The sequence below is a fragment of the Plasmodium malariae genome, assembly GCF_900090045.1.
Source record: "Plasmodium malariae genome assembly, chromosome: 12".
NCBI lineage: Eukaryota > Apicomplexa > Aconoidasida > Haemosporida > Plasmodiidae > Plasmodium > Plasmodium malariae.
In genome coordinates, this window is record NC_041786.1 from 605,395 (window position 1) to 622,500 (window position 17,106).

Below are 17,106 nucleotides of genomic sequence, written 5' to 3' on the forward strand. Positions count from 1 at the left end.
TTCTCAAAACTGACATAACTTTATTTAATTTTATACTCTTTTTATGTGTACATTTAAACATGAAACAACCTTAAATTATTTATAATATATATATAGATAGATGGAAATATATATATATTTATATATATGTGTAAGTTATAACCATAAGGAAAGAACAATTTGCTTAACCTTCATCCTTTTCCATTTTGCGTTTTATTTTTCACAATTTGTTAGTATTTTTTCTTTTTTTCTTTTTTTTTTTTTTATTTACATATAAATATTTTCTGTTTTACTTTACGCATGTGCATAGAGTGTGTGTATAAGCAACATTTGCTTTTTTGAACTCCTCTTTTGTGTACTTTTCTTTTTGCCGCATAAACTTTACGTGCGATGTAAATATGATTTTACTGTAATATTATATAACATTATAATTAGTATTATGATTAACTTTAAAACTTTTTTTTTTTTGTTTTTTCGAGTTTTAAAAATTTCACTAGTGATCTACTTTTTGAAAAAAAATATACACGAAAAAAAAAAAGATTAACATCAGATTTAATTATGTAGTTTAATTGACAATCCGCAGCTAAGCACAGTTTGCCAGCAGCTAATGGATATTAATAAACTTTTGCAAACACTGCTTATCAACTCTTACGGAAACAAAACAAATTACATAATTAAATACATTTTTCGTGCCATAATAAATTAGTTATATGGGACCTGCCATTTCAATTATACCCCATATATAACTATAACAGAATTATGAGCCCAAAATGCAATTAATAACGATTTATAAGGAAACATACACATATAAATGGACAAACGTATGTACATATTATATACATACATGCATGCATATAACTGGCTTATATGCGCATATACAAGTTGCACATATATAAATGGTCATCTATATATGTATGTGCACACATAAATACAAAAACATTTTAAGCTCTTTTAAACAATAAAATAATAAAAGTATTCTGAACAATGAAATTATATTTTTTTTTTTTTTTTTTTTTTTTTTTTTTTTTTTTTTTTTTTTTTTTTTTCTTTTTTTTCTTTTTTTTTTTTTTTAGAAACTTGAAGTCGAGAAAGCACTTTTCCCTTTTCAAAAGGGTTATAATGTAACAAAAAAGAGCTCCCTCTCTTCTTGATGCTTAATTTTTCATTGTTATTATTATAATTATTAAATCTTGTATGCTTTAAAATATCCCCACACTTGTAGGTTCCTTTTCGTGTCCCTAATTTTTCTATTCCATCCATTTATTAAAGACTCATATTCTTTTGTTGAATATTTACTTGTGAATTCTTCTTTTTTTTGTTCCAACCTGTTAACTTCCATTTCGAGTAACTGCAACCAATAGTCACTAATATTTTTGGCTTCAACATTTTTAAAATTGCAAAATGATAATAGTTGACCATACTCCTCAGTAGTAATTAATGCATACTTTCTTTTTTTAACATATTCTTTAAATTCTTCATCCCAATTTTCTTCTTTGTCAGCACAGTAATCAGTTATTAAAAGTACCCCATTTGGTTTTAACCATAAATAGCATTTTTCAAATAACTTCTTTTTATCTTCTACAGATAAATGCAAAATAGAATCTCTGCTATATATCATATCGAAGTGGTTTAAAGGAAATTCTTTCTTTAATATATCAATAGCTTCAAATTCGATTTTAGGCTTTTCTTTGTTCCTTGTCCTAGCTATTGAAACCAAATTTTCACAAATGTCCACTCCATAAACATATGACCCGTATTTGTTATTTATGTATTTACATCCTCCTCCTAATCCCGATCCGATGTCTAAAAAACAAATGAGAAAAAAAAAATTGCTCAAAGAGATAGAAAAAACGAAGAGCAAAAAATATACATGTGCGCATTCATACATACGTACATACATACATGCGTACATACATACATACGTACATACATATATACATGCGTACATACATATATACATGCGTACATACATATATACATGCGTACATACATATATACATACGTACATACATACTATACATACATACGTACATACATACATACGTACATACATACATACGTACATACATACATACGTACATACATACATACGTACATACATACATACGTACATACATACATACGTACATACATACATACGTACATACATACATACGTACATACATACATACGTACATACATACATACGTACATACATACATACGTACATACATACATACGTACATACATACATACGTACATACATATATGGTGAAATATTTCCATTGCGTTCGTACCCAAAACTTTCGAATTTTCATCTAAGTGTATGTCGCTCAAAATTTTGGTTGTTGCAGATATACCCCCCGAGGAAATATAATCTCTATAATGACCAGAAAGCAGTAAAATTATAAAAGAATGTTAATACGTTAAATTATAAATATAAACATGGTGCGTAACAAAAAAAACAAAGGGGGGAAAAGTAAAAACAAAATATATTGTATTTATTTTTTCTTATTTTTTCTTATTTTTTCTTTTTTTTTTTTTTTTTTGCTACTCTCCAAATATAAATTCGTAGGATTTTATTCCTATAAAAAAGAAAAAAAAGAACAATTTATGTTGTACATTAAATTAAACTCTTTCTTCTTATGTTTACGCGTATACACAAATGGATAAGTATACATATGTGTTCATATATCTATGTATACCCATATACATGTGCGTATATACGCGATTTATTTACCTTCATCCGAGTACTGATTATTCTCGAGGTATTTTTTATCTACAGGTTGGTTATTCATTTTAATAAGAAAAAAGTAAATTGAAAAAAAAAAAAAAAAAAAAAAAAAATTATTTACGTAATACGTTGACAGAATAAAAATACGAAATAGATTATAAGGCAAAATGTATTACAAAATGATAGATTTAAAAGGATAACTGTGACTACATAAAAAAAATAAAATAAAATATTGTTATATTCCTGTAAATATGGGAAAACATATGTTTGTTTGTTAGTTTGTATATGTTTATTTATTTATTCTTTTTTTCTATGAACCTAAAACAGTTATTTAAAATCCGATGTAGTTACAATTATATTTTAAAATGTGCATATGATAACTTTTCATTTAATATATACTTTTTACTCTTGCAGAATTATTTTTCTAAATATATATAATTTTTTTGGAAAAGAAAATAAAAAAACGAAAACGCTTTTATAGTACTAGAAGTAGTAGTATTAATACATAAACATTTTTTTTTTATTATTACTTTTTTTTTTCTGATGAGCAGAATAACACATTTTGATCAGATTAAATTAATATGTTCGTTAAATGCAAAGTGTAATATATAAAAAAAGCCTTACATATTATTAGATAGGTGAGCTATTTTAAATAATACAATATTAAAATTAATTTATAGAAGTTCCTTACTCCCAAACATGTGTGAATGCATACAAACATAAAAGTATAAACTTGCATATAGAGTGAAATACTTATTAATTTGTATTATTTGCACACCCAAGTTTTTGCGTTAAAACGTGGCATACACATTTGTATACATATATATATATATATATATATATATATATATATATATAAACTTACATGATCACATAGCACATAGCATCTTGTACATAGTGACAGTCATTTCATCATTACTAGGCTCATATAATACACCAGGTTTCTAATCGCTCTAACTCTGTTTTTTAGCCTATACCTTGCATTAACAGGAAGCTACACAAAATTTTATAGAATAAGAAGGGGGTAAAAAAGAGATTGAGAGTTTTTAAAAAGATCTAAATTTTTACTTCAAATCATATTATGGCGCACTTATATCTATATATATATAATATGAGTAGATATAAAAAAAAAAAAAAAAAAAAAAAAAAAAAAATTCTTATTTTATATTCATTCCTCCCAGAGAAGGATGCTTTTTTTTTTTTTTTTTTTACAAAATAGCTCTTCTTAAATATGGCAATAATAAAAAGGAAAAGAATTAGTTTTTTTTATAAGTGTGAAACCTTTTATCTGTTAAGGTCAATTCCGTTTTGATATATAACACTGTTTCAATATATTTAAACGTTTTAGGACTACTGTAATATATCCCAAATTTTTTTTTTGTACGTCTTTTAAAATTTAAGAAGTGTAAACATGTTAAAATAAGTTGAAAGGGGAGAAGCTATATATTAGCGACTTAAGCATATTCCATACATAACATACGTAAACAGTGTATGTGGTGCATGTATATTTATATATATGTGGTATGTACTTTTGTGTGTTATTTATTTACATATACAAAATTCCGTATATATATACATACTTCATAATATATATATAATCGCATGCTTTATTTTTGTTGCTAATAATATACTGAAAAAAAGGGAAGGGTGTCTTTACACAAAGCAAAATAATTATTTTATGTAAAATAAATATATATGAAAGACTTCTCCCATATTTTTTTATTTTTTATATTTTTAATAGCGATCATCTTTTAAAAACAAGCAAACTTGGTTAATTTTATGGAAAGGAAAAAAAATTAAATAATTTTCAAAAAAGTCTTTCACTCGTATGCATATAAACATAATATTATGTACATACAAAAATGTACAATATTTGATCGTTGAATATTAAGCATTTCATGAAGATGTAAAATCATCTTAGCAACCTTAACTCATTTTTTATTTTCTGTACCATATTACTGAAGCTTATCGAGTCTTATTGATTCTGCTTATGCTTTTGTTTTTTATTTTATTTTTTTAATTCTTTATTGTTTTTTTTTTTTATTTTTAATTTTTTTTTTAATTTTTTTTTTTTTTTTTTTTTTTTTTTTTTTTTTTTTTTTTTTTTTTTTTTTTTTTTTTTTTTCTGTTTTTTCCTTTTGCATATTTGCTTTGTTTTTTTTTCAATGTTATATACCTCACGTTTTATGTAACATATATTCTCCTTTTTCAAAAACAAAACAAAACAAAATAAAATAATTTTTGTCATAAAAAGGAGAATTCATTTTTTTACGTAAAAAATTCATAAATATATAGAAGCCAAATGTAACATATTTATATCCCCTTTTTATTTTACTAAATATTAACGACATTTTTAAAATTCTATTAAAATAGAATCAACTACTTATTGTTTTAATCAAAATTGACAAGGGGAAAAGAAGTATACCATCATATACATTTTTCTATGAATATTCAAAAAAAAAAAATTGGTAATTATTTTTTCATTCGAACAAGTAAAAAATATCAAAAAAAAAAAAAAAAAATTTCATATAGAAAATACAAAATAATTAAAAATAAAAAGAGTTCAGTTCAATACTGACAAAAGAATTGCCAATAGAAAGAAAAATCCACAAAAAAAGCATTAAAGAAGGAAAAAAAAAATACTTAAGAAAAAAAAAAAAAAAAAAGTATCATAGGGAATACGCGATTAATCAGTATATTTATATATAAATCCATTTAATGCTTAAAAGAGGATATATAACCGAATTATAACTATTCTTAGCATCTCAATATTTTTGCTTAGTAAACAATTTATTGTATATGAGAAGGAAAACATATTAATATATAAATATGAGAAAAGAAACAGCAAGGGTACTTATATTTGTTTACATGTACGGAAGGAATGTAATATTATAATGATTCCTTCATGAGTGCATTTTTATTCTTTTTTCTAAAAAGGCAAAAAATACAAAAAAGAAAAAAGGTACATATGTATGTATATATATATATATATATATGCGTATATGTATGTATATGTACATATGGAACATATGCATATAAAAAATGCAAGGAAAATTAAACAAAAGCCTTTTTTGTAAAGAAGCAAGTAATACTCAAGAACAAGGAAATGAAAATGTATATGTACATACAAGCATAAGTGGAGGAGGAAATAATGTACTATTTCATCGTGCCGCTGATGAAAAGTGCGTAAATTTTGAGAATCATTTTAAACAAACACAATACAATTTTTCATCCCTTTCAAATAATAGAAAAAATTTAAATGAAGCTTTTTTAAAAACTGTATATTCCAATAGCTTCTGCGATTTAAACAAAGTCCGTGGTTACGGAAAAAATAATTTGAACCAACTTAATATAGAATACTATAACGACACGAACTATAACAGTAGTAATAATAACAGTAGTAATAATAACAGTAGTAATAATAAAAGCAGTAATAATAAAAGCAGTAATAATAAAAGCAGTAATAATAAAAGCAGTAATAATAAAAGCAGTAATAATAACAGTAGTTATAATAACAGTAGTTATAATGGTAGTACATATGCGGAGGAAACAAATTTTCCGTTTAAAAATTCGTGTGTCTTTAATTCAAATAGTAACAAGTGCTATGACACACATTGTGATATGATATTTCCTGAAAATAAGGAGATAGCGAAAAATTATTTAATTAACGAGAGTAATAATATAAATAATAAGCTTCTACAAAATGGAAGTAAAAGTTGTGACCATGTTATTCTTTTTAATAATGACATTTTTGATGTTAATATAAAAAATGATTGTACAAAAGAAAGAAGATATATAAAGCAAAGCAGTGTAATTCGTAATGAACCTAATAATAACTTCACTTCACGCAATGATAATATTATACCCCGTGGTGTTGATATAATACCATATAATAGTAGTATTACGTCATATGATAGTACCATAATACCGTATAATGATAATACTATTCCATATGATGGTAATATAAAACCGTATAATGATAATACTGTTCCATATGATGGTAATATAACACCGTATAATAATAATACTATTCCATATGATGGTAATATAACACCGTATAATGATAATACTGTTCCATATGATGGTAATATAACACCGTATAATAATAATACTATTCCATATGATGGTAATATAACACCGTATAATAATAATACAACTTCATTTTATGGTGATATAATACCGTATAATAATAATATTATGATCAATTGTGGTAATATTATACCTTATAGTAATAATTTTATGGCTACTGGTAGCAATGTAATACCGTATAATTATAATATTACTTCATATAATAGTAATATTATGCCATATAGTTATAATATAATGGCCAGTGATGGTAATGTTATACACAGTAAAGATAATATTGTACCCCGCAATAACGACCCTGTTAATGCCAGTGAAATATGTCATATAGACGAAAAAAACGTAATAAATGATCTCACGAACATGTTTAATGTTCATGATGTGAATAATGATTATGATAATGATTATGATAATGATTACAATAATGATTACAATAATGATTACAATAATGATGGCAATAATGATGGCAATAATGATGACAATAATGATGGCAATAATGATGGCAATAATGATGGTGATAACAATGACGATAACAATGGCGATAACAATGGCGATAACAATGGCGATAACAATGGCGATAATGATAACAGAAGTAGTTACAACGTTTACGAGAAAGGCAGTAACGAATTTAACAAAAACAGTTTAATAGATAACATCCAAAATAAATTAGAAAAAGCTAACCTACTTAATTATGTGGATAATACAAATGTTAATGACAGTATACAGTGTACTGATGTAAATAATTATAATGATTTAACAAAATACAACAATATGTACAGTTATAACAGTGCTGCTACTTGTTCAAGTTATGATACGTACATATACCCCAATTATAGTATCAATAGAAGTGAAAAAAATGGCATGAATAATTTCAATAGTGGAAATAATATTAATATGAACAAAGTACATTTTAATAATAGTTCCAATCATAATCATAGCTACAACAATCTCTTTGATGTGAAGGGTACTTGTGATTATGAGTTTTATATGAACACAAACCCGTCTTCTATTCTTCAACAGAATTATATCCATATGGATAAAAGTTATACAAATGATAATGATTACAATCTTCATAGCAATTATTTCGAAAATAATGAAAATAATAATTCTCTTGACAAATATGAACAGGTAGACGGAAAGGGGTTTAACCTAAATAATGGTGATATCACAAATTGTAGTAATGATTTAAATTATTTAATTAATAAAAAACAAGTAATATCAGAATATAGCGAATTATGTAAAAAGAACAATGAAAGTTTACAGAATGAACAACACCATCCTGCCTTTATAGAAAAAAATTTATTAAATAATAATGTTTTTCCAGAAAAGAATAGGATGTATAATAATGAAACCTTTGTACAAAATAATTATATGAACGGAACTGGTAGTAATACGTATGAAAATTTTAACATAATGAATTATAATATATCAAATTATAACACCCATATCAACATTAATCCTATTAGCAGTAATAGCACTTCTTGTTGTAGCAACGTTGATGATAACCAAGTAGTATTACCAAATAAAACAAAAATAGATGTTTCCAAATTCGAAAGAAAAAATCAGCAAGTGCATAATTTTTCAGATATTCTATTGAACCAAGAGGAGACAAGCATAATAAATAATCCACAATTCATAAATATGCATGCGCATGTAAGTGATCCACTTCTGACAAATGACAATACAAAAAATGGATCATTTGAAAATTTGGTTGATGATGAAAAGGGCAATTATAAATACATGGTGAACTTAAATTATTTACCAAACGATAGTAACTGCATGGGCGATTTAGGAAATCACGGGAGCGTAAAATATATGAACAATTCAGAATTCTTGCACCCTAGTGGCATGAACTCCTGTGGTGTAGCACCTAGCTCGATAAGTAGTAACAGTTGTGAAGGTAGTGGTAGCAGTGGTGATAATTACGATGTTGGTTGTAATAGCGGTAGTAGTGGTAGTAGTGGTAGCGGTAATAGCAAGAGTAGCAGTAGTAGTGATAATTTCCCTAATTGCGGTACGGATGCGCAAGGGGAAAATGGACAGAGCGCAAAAGTGCTAACGAAAAATGAAAGGGGAAAGGGAATGAGGAGGTGTAATATAATGGGTGCGCCTTATAGAGGATATGCGACGAATAATGAGAATGTAGTAAATTTTTATAGTTCTGATAAGTTGTATAATAATATCCAGAATGGAAAGTATAGTAGTAACTCTTTTGAACTTAGTTTATTAGAAAATTGCAATGATATTAATAATAAATTTGATGATAATATTTATGAGAAAAAAATAATGTATAGTTTTTACTTGCAATCATTGTTATCTAACCTAAAGAAGTGTTATAATAATGATATTTCCATTTTAAAAAATAATGAAAAAAATATAAGTGCAAAGGGTGAGAGAAGTGATCAATTAATATTATACAACCTAGAAAATAAGCAAAAGACAATTTTAAATAAATTTCCAAAAATAAATAATTATTTTTCGTATTTAAATTATTATATAGGTTCCTTGCGTATATTATATAAAAAGTTATTATGTAATAGAAACTTGATATTAATATTAGTTAATGAAATATTTTCTAGGCAAAATGTTAAGGATGAAAAAAGAGGTATATACAATTCTTCATCTGTTCATCAAAGACATACATATGTAAGGGAATTGTTATCTGTTCTTTTACCACAACCACCTGCATATCCACCATTAGAAATATGGTTATTCATGAGTAGAAAAAATGCAGCTCAATTACATAAAATTCATTTAACTATATATATTATGTATCAGAAAATTATTTACAATTTTTCTAATATTTTGTTACAAATAAATAATGATATGTTGAAAAATTCCAATAAGAGCAAGTTCTACAAAAGAAGTGGGACAGATTCTTTAAATGACTATGTTTATGATAATAAAGAGGAACACTTAAACCATTTTGCAAGGAACTATAAAACTGGCACCATGTTTAGTAAAAATAATGAATACATTTCCGAAAAAATTTTGCTCAAAAAAAAGAAGCATGATGATTCTCCGTTTGTTTATGATAACGCACTACTCCTGTCATCAGCAAGGAGTAGGAGGGGGGGTGTACGGGATTACCATCATTACAGCAGTGATGGTGGTGGTAATAGTAGTAACTTTAACAACATCAATTATAGCAGCAATAGTAGTAACGGTAGTAGTAGCATGATACCGAAGAGGTGCTTATTTGAAATCAACAGAAAAATAGAAAATATAATGAAGTCAATTAATGATATAACTGATATGATAAATATGTCAAAAGGGGTAATAAATTCCTCTGACTATTATCAGGGAAGTGGTAATAATACAACAGCTAAAAGTAGTTCATTTGAGTCAGTGGATCGTCATGATGGTACTAATGATAGCAATAATTGGGCTGAGTCAACAAACGGAGAATTTCGTGAAAATGAGAATGATGTTTCTAAGAGGGGGGAAAATATCGAGCATGGTGAGATGTATATGCGTAATGGGGTGTGCAGTTTTAAGGACACGAATAAACTAGCGAGTGTCCAAACAATGGATCCATTAAAAAATGTAGTAATAACGAAACACACTTGTCGTCTGAACGAAAAACAGTGGGATGAGGATATAATCAATAATCAAATTGTTGCTTATGATGATATAAAAAATAGTTATAAATCATGTGTTGAAAATATGTCTTGTTATAAGTTGGATATAAATAATAACCCACTTTGTGAAGAGAATCCGCAAAAGTTGTTGGAAAAAATAAAATACGAATTGAGAGAAGTGTATAACGAAATATGCAATTTAAATAAATATGATCAATTCATATTAACAGAAAATAATAAAAAATTAAATAATTTTTTAGGGTTAGTAAAATCAAAAAATGATGAAAATACTACTATATCTGATATTGAGGTAAAACTTGACAATACATCTTATATTAATGATTTGGCATTCAGCGGAACGATCAATTATAATAACCCAGCTATAGATACATACAGCAGTGATTACTACTACCAAGTTTTAAATAACAAGACTAAAAAAAGGGGTAATAATAATAAACAAAATAAATTGATAAATGAGATGAAAAAGGGAAGCATTTTCTCAAACGACCCCTCGAAAGATCAGGGCGATAACGATGAAATAGACCATATAGACCATATAGGTCATATAGACCGTATAGACCATATCGATCGTAGGTATCATAACTATGATCCAAGTGATATAGACCACATCGATCAAAACAATCATAGTAGTGATCATTACTATGATGATGATATGGGATACAATTTAAATTACACGGATGACGTTTTTAAAAAACTTATCTATATGTCCAAAAATTTCTACTGTAACTTAACCGAGTATGAAAATTATGCCCTTCATTCGTATAATAAAAATACTACTAGGTTTGGAAATTTAAATAAGCTTAAAAATGCTATATGTTTGAATGAAGAGTTATATTACGATAATCAGTTATTAATACCAAAAACTAATGCACTTGATGAGGAAGGGGAGATTGTTAACAATTATATAAATATTAATAACAAAGAAGAGTCAGGTAAGGAAGAAGCATGTTATTCGAATGGTCATCTGGACATCATCTACAGTAATAGAGACCTTGAAAATGGTAATAATAATACTATAGATAAATGCAATGAGAATTTGTTAACTTATCCCCCTACCAGTACCCCTAATCAACAGCAAAGATTCGCCAGTAATTTTGTCAATAATTTTGCCAACAATTCGGTCAGTAATTTTGCCAATAATTTTGCCAACAATTCGGTCAGTAATTTAGATAATAATTTTTCCAACAATTCGTCCAATAATTTAGATAATAATTTTTCCAACAATTCGTCCAATAATTTAGATAATAATTTTTCCAACAATTCGTCCAATAATTTAGATAATAATTTTTCCAACAATTTCGCTGACAGTTTAAGAAGCAAAAATGATTACACTGATTTAAGTTTAAATAACGCAAGTTTTAACAACTCGCATAAACAGTTCATTTCAGAGCAGCGAAACATTTTAAAGGTACATAATGAATCTTTGTTACCACAGGCAGCAAATGAAAAAAATTGTTACATTTTAAATGAGAATGTTGTTCTTTCCCGTGATAATAAAGACATGCAGAAAAATGAGAATTTGGAACATAGGAAAGATGATAATTCTTTCGATTTTAGCACAAATGGTGTGGGTGTGGATTTGTGTAGAAGCGACAACCATAGTAGTAGGGGAAACTATAGCATCAGTGGTAACTACCTCATCAATGATACAAATAGTACTAATCTGAACGGCAATATTGGCGATTACCATATTATGCAGAGAAGGAATGTTGTCAACTTAAATGACAGTGGAAGATATGTTGTAGATAGCAATTTAAGTAATAGCAATAATTATTATTTTAATCCTAGCAATGAGCCTACGAATTGTTATATAGGAAAAGCATATAATGAATCAGCAGGAATGGTTGTACATCACAAGCATGCAACTCCTTATCGTGGAAAGGATGATAAAAGTCTAAGTTATGACAACCTCTTTTTAAATTCTAATAATGCTGATTGTACAGGAATAGGTGATAGTAGCAACATTGGAATTAACATTAACAGTACTGTAAACAGTAGTAGTAGTAGTAGTAGTAGTAGTGGTGGAAAAGATAACTGCATTCCTCTGTACAAAATGAGGGAAAATATGAGCAGTGAAAGTGGAGCATGTGATGTAAGTAATCAGTCTATTGCAAACAATTTTGCAAATAAGGAAAACACATATAACTATAACAGAATGATAATGCATAAGATGTTACATAATACTCATGGAGAACTGGGGACAGATATAGACAGGAATAACTACCATGGTGCATTAAATATACAAAGGAATGATAATTCATATGTAGATACAAGACATGAAGAAGTTGATGGAGATATACATTTTAACAACAGTAACAACTATTTACTGAAAGAAATTGATACAACTGATAATATTGAACTTAATTTGGAGAATCAATATAATATTTATATGCCTGATCCAAATGATAATTCAACTACAGCATATGTGAATCATAGCAATATGTTAAATAATGATGAAATAAAATGCGAAATAAATGAATCGTCATCACATCATCAGTACAATTTAAATTTAAATGGTCATTTACCAAATTGCGGTTTGAACAGATATAACATGACCAACAGTGCTTTGTTAAATCAAGAAAACTTTATGAATAACTCCTTTATGAATGATGTCTTAACAGTTAATGATCAGCATAAAAACTGTTTAATGGAGAGTGAAAACTTGTGTAGTATCAATAATGAGATGCTAAATGATGTCCATATTAACAGTGGTTTAAGAGGGAATAACACTATATATGAAGACTCGCAAAGGTATGATACCATCAGTTGCGCAAAAATAAGTGGAAATATAGGTGGTAATATAAGTAGCAATATACGCGGCAATATAAGCGGCAATATAAGCGGCAATATAAGCGGCAATATAAGTGGCAATAAAGGGGGCAATATAAGTGGCAATATAAGTGGCAATATAGGGGGCAATATAAGTGGCAATATAAGTGGCAATATAGGGGGCAAGATAACCGGAAATATAAGTGGCAATATAGGGGGCAAGATAACCGGAAATATAAATGACAATAAGGATAGTAATGGTAATAGTGGCAAAAGTAGCCAAAGTGGCAATAGTTATGACCGTGGTAATGATGATAATGGAATCATTAAGAACAAGATTACGAATAGTGCTACAAATAGCATCACGAATGACATATCGTTAAGAAGCCACGACGACATTATAAAATCAAATGTAAACTGTTACAGCACGACAAATACTCCGCCGAATCTGCTATATTACAGAAGCGCAAAGAATGACCTTCAGAACGACTTGTTCAGCAATGAAATAATAACGAAAAATACATCAATTATTAGTGATGATGTACTTGATAATAATATAATAATTAATAGTTCCAATTTCAATGGTAATGATGAATCACAAATGAACAGGCTAAATGATGGTGCACTATATATTTGTACAAATACGAGTAGAGGGCCCATGGAGAAGAGTCGCAAGTATGAATTGTTCGAGGAAGAAAATAACCCCTTACTCACGATTAGCAGTAGAACTGATGGTAGAGGTAACGGTAGAAGTAGCGGTAGCGGTAGCAATAGAAGTAGAAATATAGGTATCCATAACAATAATGCTAATGTTGATGTGAATCATATTGGTAGTGATGGAAGTGGTAACAGCAAATGCAATAACAAGGGGGACGATATTCCCGGAAGGGGTATCAAAAAAGGAAAGGACAACTGCAACTTAGGGGAAGACGAAGATGATAATAATAGTAGTAAGGAATATCACCTTTCAAAAAATTGTACTCTAAACAGTTTAGAAAATAATTCTGTGTATACTCATGAAAATACACCCTCCCCTAAATTGAGGGTAAGGGGTGATAAAAAATCAAGGTGCTTAAAAAACGTGTCAGGGAGTAAAAATATAGGAAATGAAAAAAAGAATATATCTAACGATATGAATAAAGCAAAATTAAAAAAAATGTTAGAAATTACTGATAAATTAATTAAGAAAAAATATAGAGGAATATCTTATGACCCTACAAGAAATGGATGGTCTACATTTGTATATAAAAATGGGGTTAGGTATAAAAAATTTTTCTCATCATTTAAATATGGAAACTTGTTAGCTAAAAAGAAATCAATTGAATGGAGATTAAAGAATTTAAGCCCAGATTCACATGCATATATTTTTTCCTTAAAAGCAAAAGAAGAATTTAATGCTATTTTAAATGACGATTATGATAATTTGAATAATAACAGTAAAATAAAGTTAGAAAGAGGAGCAGTATCAGCATCATCAGCAAGTGATACAGATGGTAATACTAATAGAGATATTTTTTATGTCAATGCATTTTTAAATCTTTTTAATAATGGTGAGCAAGAAAATAAAAATAAGAAAAAAATTAAAAATAAAAATACATTAGATGTTTGCTGTAAAATGAAAAAACAGAAAAGTAGTAGTAATAATCAAACAGATGTTAATGTAGCGAAAAAAAATAAAAACAAAACGAATAATAAAAGCAAGAAAGCCATTTTTACAAATGATAAAAATGTTGAACATAATCAAATTAATGAAAGTGATGGCTACCCTGTTATAAACGATGTTGGTTATCTAAACGTTGACAGGGATTTAGGAAGTGTTAGTTCTACGGAAAACTATTGCAAGGACCAATTGAACTACGAGAAGGGTAGCATTACAAGGGAGAACATTAGTATTAACATTCCTGTTTTAAAGGATACTAATTTGAATATTTCAGACAAACAAAGAAGGAAAACAAAAAATGGAAGCAGATTAAAATGTAGGAAAAAATATACGAAAGAAAGTAGTAATATATCTTCTTCCCCAAATAATAATTGCAATAATGAATTTTATGATGTTAATACAGTTCAGGTAGAAAAACCGCTGAACGATGATATTAGTCCTAGAAAGGACAAGTGTGTAGTGGGAAATGTAGACGAAAGTGGCTCAGTTAATCTTATGAGTAGCAGTTATTTGAACGAAGGAAAAAAGAACAGTCAAGAGGATGACATACTTATGAATAAAACTTATTGCTCAGCGATGTTGAACGGGGAAGAGGAAAATTCTAAAGGAGCTAGTTGGACTGAGAGTAATGTAAGTAAAAGCGAGGAAAGTAGAAGTAGAAGCACTGGTTGTGATAAGTGCAGTAGCGGTGTTAGGAGAAACAGCCACAGTAATAACCAGGTGTGTAAAAATGCTTATAAGAAAAAAAAAAAGAATGATGAGGAAAATTGCGAAAAATGCGATAAAGTGAAAGTGGACAACACCAATACGAATATGATACCAACATCATCTTCATCATCGTTGTTATGTGATCCTCGATGTAATATCAATTTAAATGAATTAAGTGTAAATGAAACTTACAGCACCATTTCTGAGGGTAGTAATAGTAGAAAGAGAAAGAGGAAAGTTACAAAGAAGGAAAAAGATGTAGTGAAGGTGAATGAACTGTTCAACAAACTACATGAATTGTATGATTGGGAAGAAACAAATGACAACGTTAATGCCAACGATTTATGTATACAGGAGTTGGGAGAGAAACTTAACTTAAGAGATTCTTTTAAGGAAACCTACCCACTTGATAATGACGAGCGTACAAAATTGAAATGTATCCTCAGCAATAACGAAAATGTAAATGCAAATAACAACATTACTGACAATTGCATAATGGAAATTGTTCACTCAACTGAACAAAGTAAGCAGAGAAGCAATGAGGAATATCAATGCTATGGCAGAATGCCAGATGAATACATTACCTTGAATTATAATGAGAAGGAAGCTATATGCTTAAAGGGAAATAACTTAACGAGTGAACATGTCATATGGAATGATGACGAAAAAGTTGGTAGATGTGAAGAAGAAGAAGAAGAAGAAGAAGAGGAGGAAATTGAAGGAAAGGAGGATATAGATATGCAGGAAGTAGAAGATGGTGAGCACAATCCTTCCTTCTCGCTTCATAATAACAGTGATATCAGGAGCCCACGACATGGAAGAAGTGTTCATCTCTCAGATAGATTGAATCATGAGAAAAAAAATGTATTTACAAAAAATAAACACATTAATGACGAAAATTATTTTCATTACAGAGATACCATATTAAAATACATGAACGAATGCACATGTACTAAGGAAGAGGAGAAGAGCCTGTTCATGCAGTTTCTGAAATTTAACACAGAATGGGTTCTGCTCGATTTGGAAGGTCTAGAGGAGGTGTATCACGATTACTTCAGAAACAAAATTGAAGCGTTTTATAAAGCGTACCTATTGAAAGTGAAAGCTAGTAGCAGTAGTTGGAGTGGTGGTGACAATGGAAGTAATAGTAGTGGAAGTAGTAGTAGAAGCAGTAGTAGAAGCAGTAGTAGAAGCAGTAGTAGAAGAAGTAGTAGAAGAAGTAGCAGAAGTAGAAGTAGAAGCAGCAATGGAAGCCGCTTAAGTCGCGTAAGAAGAAGGAAAAACGAAAATGTCAAAGAGCTAGAGCTGATTTTTGAGAAAAAGCTTGACACCCCCTGGACATGCATGATATTTCCCATAAAGTTCCTGTACATGTTGAACTACAAAATTGTGTGCATTTTAAAATACACGAAGAAGGTAAAAAGTAGATGTAGTAATAACAAGGACAAACAATTGATTTGCAAACTGAGGGGAGTTAACTTTATAAAATACAAAAAGGCTTGGTGTTTTACCTATGTTGATTTAGATGATAAAAAGAAAAAGAAATTTTTTTCAGTTAAGGATTATGGATTTATGGAATCAAAAACCTTATC

At 28.3% G+C, this 17,106-nt stretch overlaps 2 protein-coding genes across 2 annotated transcripts in view; one reads left to right on the forward strand and one right to left on the reverse strand.

Moving 5' to 3' along the window:
* Positions 1-1,162: 1,162 nt before the first annotated feature.
* PmUG01_12021900 (phosphoethanolamine N-methyltransferase, putative) lies at positions 1,163-2,756 on the reverse strand (the record flags this gene model as incomplete). Its single annotated transcript, XM_029006423.1, has 4 exons — positions 1,163-1,782; positions 2,256-2,338; positions 2,513-2,543; positions 2,699-2,756. The coding sequence occupies 4 exons, from the start codon at positions 2,754-2,756 to the stop codon at positions 1,163-1,165; spliced, it is 792 nt and encodes a 263-aa protein (XP_028862913.1).
* A 2,978-nt stretch (positions 2,757-5,734) lies between these two features.
* PMUG01_12022000 (transcription factor with AP2 domain(s), putative) overlaps positions 5,735-17,106 on the forward strand; it is a gene marked incomplete at both ends in the record, with an annotated part of 13,536 nt that continues 2,164 nt past the window's right edge. Inside the window, one exon of the mRNA XM_029006424.1 lies at positions 5,735-17,106. This exon is cut by the window's right edge and continues 2,164 nt beyond it. Coding sequence (XP_028862914.1) covers positions 5,735-17,106 — 11,372 coding nt within the window.